This window comes from Lepisma saccharinum, chromosome 1 (genome assembly GCF_977018435.1).
Source record: "Lepisma saccharinum chromosome 1, izLepSacc3.1, whole genome shotgun sequence".
Taxonomy (NCBI): domain Eukaryota; kingdom Metazoa; phylum Arthropoda; class Insecta; order Zygentoma; family Lepismatidae; genus Lepisma; species Lepisma saccharinum.
This window is the reverse complement of record NC_139229.1, coordinates 161,787,891-161,795,626: the sequence shown is the minus strand read 5'-3', so window position 1 is coordinate 161,795,626 and position 7,736 is coordinate 161,787,891. Positions and strand designations below refer to the sequence as shown.

Sequence of the window (7,736 nt, the reverse complement as noted above, 5' to 3'; positions counted from 1 at the left end):
GAAGTGGTCGTCCGCGGTCAGTCCGAACACCAGTTCTCGCCAAAGCTGTCAGGGAGCGAATTCGAAGGAATCACTGTCGCAAGAAGTCTCTCCTTGCAAAGCAGATGAATGTGTCGACAAGAACAATGTGCCACATCATTAACGAAGATCTTAGACTCGAAGGTTATCGATGAACAACTGGGTATTTCCTCACAGTAGACCTAAAGCATAAAGGACACCTTAAAGCAAAGGCACTCTTGCGCCGCAGAAGAATTCTTTTTACGGACGAGAAAATTTATTACTTAGAGGATCCTATAACCGCCAGAATGATCGTGTGTGCGCTCCGAGTGCTCAAGAAGCTAAGCAGAAGAAGAAATGTGTGCAGCGTTCCCATTATCCTGCATCTATCATGGTGTGATGGGGCATTATCTTTGAAGGCGTCACACAGATGCACTTTTGCGAGAAAGGGGTTAAAACCACTGCGAAATACCATCTTAGAGCCTGTGGTGAAGTCCCTCAACGAAACCTTGTTCCATGGAGAGGATTGGACGTTTCAACAAGACTTGGGCCCGGCACAGAAAGCCCAGGAACAATATGCTCCACTTCATGCAGCCGATGATTGGCCCTCGAGCAGTCCTGATTTGAACCCACTGGACTACAAACTCTGGTCTGTGTTGGAAGGCAGGGTCCGTCAAAAGCGTCACCCTAAGTTGGAAAGTCTGAAACGGACCTTGATGAAAGCAGCCATGAAATTCCGATGGAGGTGATCTGTGCCGCAATAGATGCATGGCCAGACAGACTTCGGGCTTGTGTCAAGGCAAAAGGTAACCATTTTGAGTGAATGTTGTATTACTGTACATCTGAGAGGCACAATAAATCTCCTTGACCTTTCAGTTGTCAACCTACGTGTACTGTGTTTTATTTCTACTCCCTGGCATGTGTATCAGAACTTATGGCACAACTAGGTATATTCAGGGTGGCACTCTAGGATGATGATAAAATTCAAGTGTAATTCCCAGTTTTCAAGGCCAAGTTTCCAAATTATTTTTAGAACTTTTTTTTTGGACTGTGCTTAATGTTTCTTTGGCTCCACATGTGGTTCATTATTGCCAGCTGATAACTTATCCACAGCGAAATAAGGGTCCCCTCAATGGGCAACTGTATAACTGCATGGCCCCTTTTTCATTTGGATTCACAGAATTTGTAATGGGGAAATACATCTGACCATGTTGGTTATCAAATGAGGATTCTGATATAACTTTTAGGAAAAATATGTTTTAGCTTTAAAAAAGTCTGAACTGTTGTTACACAAAAAAAGTTACAATGAAAGACTGCCACGCTGTTTCACTCATTCTGATGTTAGTGAATTCTCCTCAAAGAAAGAGACAGCACATGAAACATCAATCCTTAACAACTGACTGGTTTTCAAAATGACTATGCATGATATTGTCTTGTGCCATGAAGTTTCTGTGAACCTGGTTATAAATGCAAATGCAAGAATTACAAAATTCAGACTGAGGGACATGTAACCTCCATTACATTTTTGTAGTTATTTTTGTATGCTGTTTTAGTCAAGATTTAATTCTCTTGTGTGTGTATATAATGAAGGTGGTGGCACAAGGATTTTTTTTTTATATAGAATGAAAGGGGACCTGTTCCTCTTTTAATTATACACCCATGGGACTGAAATCACCAGTCTATGTAGTGCCCCTGCTCCTGAATGATTCCTGTTTTAGCTATTGAATGTGGAGTTATTAATTATATTGTACCCGTACAGCACACAAATATCATATGGGTACAATATAATTAATATAAGACATCTATACTCTGTACCAGCTAACTGTAGAGCAGGCAAACGAGAACAAGTCTCTGCGCAAGTACTGACGTGAGACGGATTCACAAATGAACAGTGAGAGGAATGGGATTGCATAATGGGGGAATGGAATTATCAGCTTTCCTTGCCTTCCACCACACTATTTCTCTGCTGCTATGTGCAACCGTGCTCCACAGTTAGCTGGGACAGGGTATAATGGATATCTTCTGGATAGTTGTACAGAAGTTCTGAAAATCCAGTAGACACCCATAGGATATCCAGGAAGGATGTGTTGAACATTATGTGGATCATTGTTGGATTTGTTTTGGACATTCTATGGATTGCTTTTGAATATGTTTTGGACATCAGTGCGACTTCGGTCACGGGAAGGGTGTGTTATCTTGTTTTTATTTGATTGTGAATAAGGATATATTCTGGATTAAGAATTGGATCTAATCTGGACATTACCCTAATATTTTTCGCATATACTATGGATACGAAATGCACATTTGTGGACTACATTTACACTTATTGCATCTACATATCCAAAAAACATTTTATATTCACACGCATATCCATGATAGTCTGCACCAAATTTGAGCTATTCTTCACAACCATGGGTAAGCACTGTAAGTTCCTCAATGCAAACTAGTTGTGTGTGGGAGATGCAAAAACTCATAGCAGAGGAACTTGCACATGACTTGCTGAGTCGGGCAATTGGGCTGTGCATTACACGTTATGCCTCTGGTTACAGCGCCTTGAATAACGTAGTGTGGAAAACAACCCAAGAAACTGGTTCCCCGAGACGATGACAAGTAAATGGCAGTGCGATCGACCCAGGTGCTAATTTTGTTATGAAAGTAATGCGGCTTAGTTAGTTTTTGGAATATATTGTGTAGATTTGTTTCTCTAGAAAGGCGGTAAGTGAATTGATGGAAACAGTTATATTTGTGGAGTGATTTGCAGTCACGAAATGGCATTAATTTGGAAAGAAAAGTAAAATAAAATTAATAAATAAATAGCATGCGTAACACAAGAAGAAACATCGCAATGTGATTCCGGACGTCAGGTCTTGGACTGTGTATTAGAGTTTATTTTTCTATGTTGTTAGAATATAAATAGCATCCTGAGAGATATTTCATACCGAGGCGACAAACTACAAGTGTCGCTTAGAAGCGAGCAGTCCGTAATCAATGCAGCCTTTCGAACCGTAGGGACACAAGCTCTGACTGCACCGTTTCCGCAAGGAGATTTTACACCAAAGCGACACGCGACAAATGATACGAGGATTTCACACCAAAGCGACACGGGTCCTTCGGTCCAAGGCAACTTTCACACCGAAGCGACACATGTTGCTTGGAAACGAGCCAATCAAGAGCAACATTTCACATCGTAGCGGCATGACGGGAAGCACAAGCAAGCATTCGGTTGGTGAAATCCTCAAGCGATAAGTGTCGCGTGCCGATTGTCGCTTTGGTGCGCAATCTCACTAAAGCAAGACACTCATTGCATCGCGTATGCGCAAACAACAAACCACGGCAACATGTTGCAAGCTATTGAGGAAATGGCCCAGTTTGAGCGACGCAGAAGCGACATGTGTTGCCTATCATGTTGCCTAGATCTGTAGTTGTAATGTGCGGTTTATCGTGTCGCCTATCTGTTGTTCGCAAGCAACGCTTGCTAATAGACTGAAGGCACCATGTCGCTTGTCACTTAGTTGGGAACTCCCCCTGTAGCGCGTCGCTTTGGTCTCAGCACCCTTCCTTTAAGGAGCTTTCTGACCGAAGTAACAAGTAGCATGCGAATACGCCATATGAACGTGTCGTTTGCTGTTTGGACCCTCATGTGCAATGAATGCTATTTTACAGTCTGGAAGTGTGTGTCACTAGTGTGACAGTGTGAACATCCAGTGTCGCTTGTCCCATTGGTTTGAAGGTTGCCTTACAATCATGTCGATGGCACTAAGAAAGTTTTGTGGAGTTCCCCACAAAATCATATTTTCATCATCACCGCGATTAGTTTAAAGCGGAAGAAAAGAGAAAGTAAATATCAAAAATACAAATGCTTCAGTGTGTATATCTTTAAAAGAAATGATGATGATAATAATAACGAACCTAATTCATACACAAAAATTTAGTTGCCAAGAGCATTCCACGCGTATTTTTTCTCCTGTATTATTAACGAAAGTATGACGATAACAGGACGTGGTCGACTGTCTAGAATGTTCGTTAAGATCTTCGCGACCACTGTACCAAATATCATAGCAATTATCACATTCATAGAAATGCTTCATGTAAAAGAATCGGATGTTGCAGTGAAAACTCCATTTACTTCCATTATAAGTAGTCGAACACCAGCGCCTCTAGCGGATCATTTTCGAGTGGAACCATCCAGAGAGCGCAGAAGCATGCCGTTTTCCACACTACGTTATTCTAGGCGCTGTAGTCTGGTGATGTATGGGAGTTATGATTTAATACTGCATCATAGAGTTTGAGTCCTAACATGATTAGGTGAATGACTGGACACTATGAATGAATGTTTCCATGGAAATCAAAATGTTTATGCCAATTTTTGAATAACACATGGATTTCGAGGATGGGATATTCCATGGACATTTAAAGGATATCATGATATCCATGGATCTGATGTGGACTTCTTCTTCTTCTTCTCTTCCATTCCCTTATGCCGTTAAGCGTCGGGTACCTCGTTCTGTCCATCTCATCCACTCCGTCCGGTCTCGACTCATTCTTCTCATTTCGTTCTTAGTTTTTCCATATTTTAATCCTATCTTTTCTATTCTATCTTCCCATGTATTTCTTGGCCTGCCTCTTCCTACTCTACCCTCAACCCTCATCTCCATCACTTGCTTGGCTTTCCTATCTTCATTCATTCTATTTACATGTCCATACCACTTCAGCTGGCGTTCCTCTACTACGTCAGTCATTGTCTTCTTTTGTTTTACCTCTTCTCTTATTCTTTCATTTCTTATTCTGTCTCTTCGAGTTTTCCCCACTGTTCTTCTAAGATATTTCATCTCTATTGCTTGAAATTTACTTAGATGTTTGTCTTGGAGTGCTAAGCTTTCTGTGCCATAGCCCATGATGGGAACTACAATTGAGTTGTAGAGTTGCATTTTTGTTTTTATACTGATCTCTCTTTTTCCCACCAAAGTATTACTCATTTGATAATATGCTGATGCTGCCTTCTTTGTCCTATTCATTATCTCTTGATCAATTTTCCCACTGTTACTTATGATAGTTCCTAAGTATTCATATGTTTCTACTTTCTCTAGTTGTTTCCCTTCGCATATTATATTCAGGGCTTCATTTTCCTTGTCCTCTTTAGTCACCCGCATGATCTTACTCTTTTCTATATTAATCTTCATGCCTTTCCTTTTAAGTTCTTCATACCATTCTTCCACTGCTTGCTGAAGTCTCTCAGGTGTATCTGATATCAGTACGATATCATCGGCATATAATAGTGCTTGGATATATACTGGCCTTAATCTCCACATACCTATCTTCGTTCTGTGTGTTCGTCGTTTGCATATTTTAGCAATTTCGTCTAAAAAGACGTTAAATAGGATTGGACTGAGGCTATCTCCTTGTTTTATGCCTTTCTCAATGTCAAATTCACCTGAGTATTCGCCATCTACTCTAATTATTCCTACAGGATTATTATATACAATTTTTATTGCATTCAACAATCTTACTGGTACTTTCTTTGCCTCCAATGCTTCCCATACATATTGCCTAGGGACTGAATCAAAAGCAGCTGTTAGGTCTATAAAAGCTAGGTATGTGTCCTTGTTCTTGGCAATTCTTTTTTCCATAATCGTTCTTATAGTATATATATGATCTTGTGTTTGCCTTTTAGGGCGGAATGCTGCCTGCTTCTCCTCCATATCTTCCTCCACCACTTTTCTGAGACGTCTTTCTAGTATCCTTGTGTATAATTTATAAGCGACTGATGAGAGGCATATTGCTCTGTAGTTATTACAGTCATAGCTACTGCCCTTCTTATGTAGTGGGATAATGATATTCTTCCTCCATTCATTTGGTATTTTGTTTTCCTTCCATATTCTTTGAAACATCTTGGTTAAATTCTTAACTACTTCCATACCTCCATATTTTATTAATTCTGGATTTATTCCATCGGATCCTGCTGCTTTTCCTGTATTCATCAGTTCTATTGCTATTTGTACTTCATCTTCCTTTATTTCCCCTTCTATATCTGAGTCTTGTACCTCCATGTATGGTCCATATATCACCCCTACCTCCTCTGGGTTATTATTTTCTTTCTGGAATTTTTCACCATAGTGTTTCCGCCATACATCCAACACATCCTTTTTTTCTGTGATCAATTTATCTCCATCTTTAATGGTTCTTATTGTTTTTCCATATTTTCCTCTCAAGTTCTTTACAACTTTCCAAAATTGCCTTGTATTCTTTTCTCTAGCTTTTTCTTCAACCATATTTCCAAATTTTTCCCAGGATGTTATTTTAGCTTCCTTCACTATTTCCTTGACTTCATTTCTTTTTTCAATGTATTTCCTTCTATGTTCTTCTGTCTGAGACATAATATATTTTTTCCATGCTTCCTTTTTGTTTTTTACTTTTTGTTTCACTTCTTCATTCCACCAAGATGTTTTCTTTTTTCTTGTATCTACTATTTTCTTTCCGCATACTTCTTCTGCAGATTTTATGAGTGCCTTTTTAATTCTCTTCCATATTTCTTCTATCTCTAGTTGTTCTACATCTGGTCCTTCTGTCAGTCTGGCTGTTACCTGTTCTTTATACTCTTCCTTCTTCTCTTTTTTCTGTAACTCATTTATCTTAATTGTTTGGTATTTTTTCATTCTGGGCTTTGGTGGTCTCGTGAAGCGTGTGTCCACTATTAATAATCTATGGTCTGTACCCAGTTCAGCACCTCTTATAACTTTAACATCCATTATGTTTCTCCTAATACTACTGGTATATATTATGTAGTCTATTATGCTTTTAGCATTTCTTCCTTCAGCCTGGAAGGTTATTTTATGTACTTCCTTATGTGGGAAGAAGGAGTTTCCAAGAAGCAACTGATTTTCTACACAAAACTCCAGTAATCTTTTGCCATTCTCATTCAATGTCTTTTCTCCCCCGTAGCTTCCCATACTACCATGGGCTACCTTCTTATCTTTACCTGTTCTTGCATTTAAGTCTCCCACTATCATTACATACCGTCCCTCCATTACTTCTTTATCTACTGTCCTCTGGAGTTGTACATAAAATTCTTCCTTATCAAGCACAGAGGCATCTTCTGTTGGTGCATATACTTGGATATATGATATTTTATATTCTATATCAAATTTAACTACAATTATTCTTGAGTTAACTGGTTCCCAGCCACTGACCTTTGTTTCATATTCCTGACTTGTTACAATTCCTACCCCTTCTTTTGCTCTTCTTCCCTGTCCAACACCTGAATATCTCAAGGTATATCCCTCCTCAAGCCTTTGTATGCCATTTCCTTTCTTTCTTACTTCACTAATTCCCATTACGTCTATCTTACGTATCTTCATTTCCTGTACTAATTCAACTTCTTTTCCTAATATAGTTTTAATGTTCCATGTTCCCATTCTCGTTTTCCTTTTCCAGTCCGGTCGTTGCTGTGTTGATCTGTCCATTCCGAGGCTCCTGTTTTTTCTCTGAATCCGTTAATACCCTTGCGTGGGGGATTGGCCCAACGCAGGGTGGATTTATTTAGGGTTTACTCCCCTAGGGCAGTTGGCTTTACCATGCCTTTTGAGTCTGCCCCACCCTTGGTTTTCTGTCAGGGTATCCTTCCCTTAGCCTTTGGGGATCCCTCCCCTCCCTGCAAGGCAGCAGGGGCAGTGCTTATTTAATGGCGGCACTTCCTCGCCATGTCACAGTGCTGTCAATGGGCTTTTCTGGGTTTTAATGAG

At 39.9% G+C, this 7,736-nt stretch overlaps 1 protein-coding gene across 1 annotated transcript; it reads right to left on the bottom strand.

Moving 5' to 3' along the window:
- Positions 1–1,379: 1,379 nt before the first annotated feature.
- LOC145986772 (protein CFDP2-like) lies at positions 1,380–7,457 on the bottom strand. Its single transcript, XM_083121166.1, has 2 exons — positions 6,480–7,457; positions 1,380–1,454 (listed from the first exon to the last, which is right to left on the bottom strand). The coding sequence occupies exons 1-2, from the start codon at positions 7,455–7,457 to the stop codon at positions 1,380–1,382; spliced, it is 1,053 nt and encodes a 350-aa protein (XP_082977292.1).
- Positions 7,458–7,736: the final 279 nt, after the last annotated feature.

Bases quoted from the DNA above. Each gene is read 5' to 3' on its own strand.
- LOC145986772 (XM_083121166.1), bottom strand. From the start codon at position 7,457: ATGGACAGATCAACACAGCAACGACCGGACTGGAAAAGGAAAACGAGA. The intron at 1,455-6,479 runs GTATGCGGAAAG...ATTTATAACCAG, and splicing joins TCATAAAATCTGCAGAAGAA to GTTCACAGAAACTTCATGGC.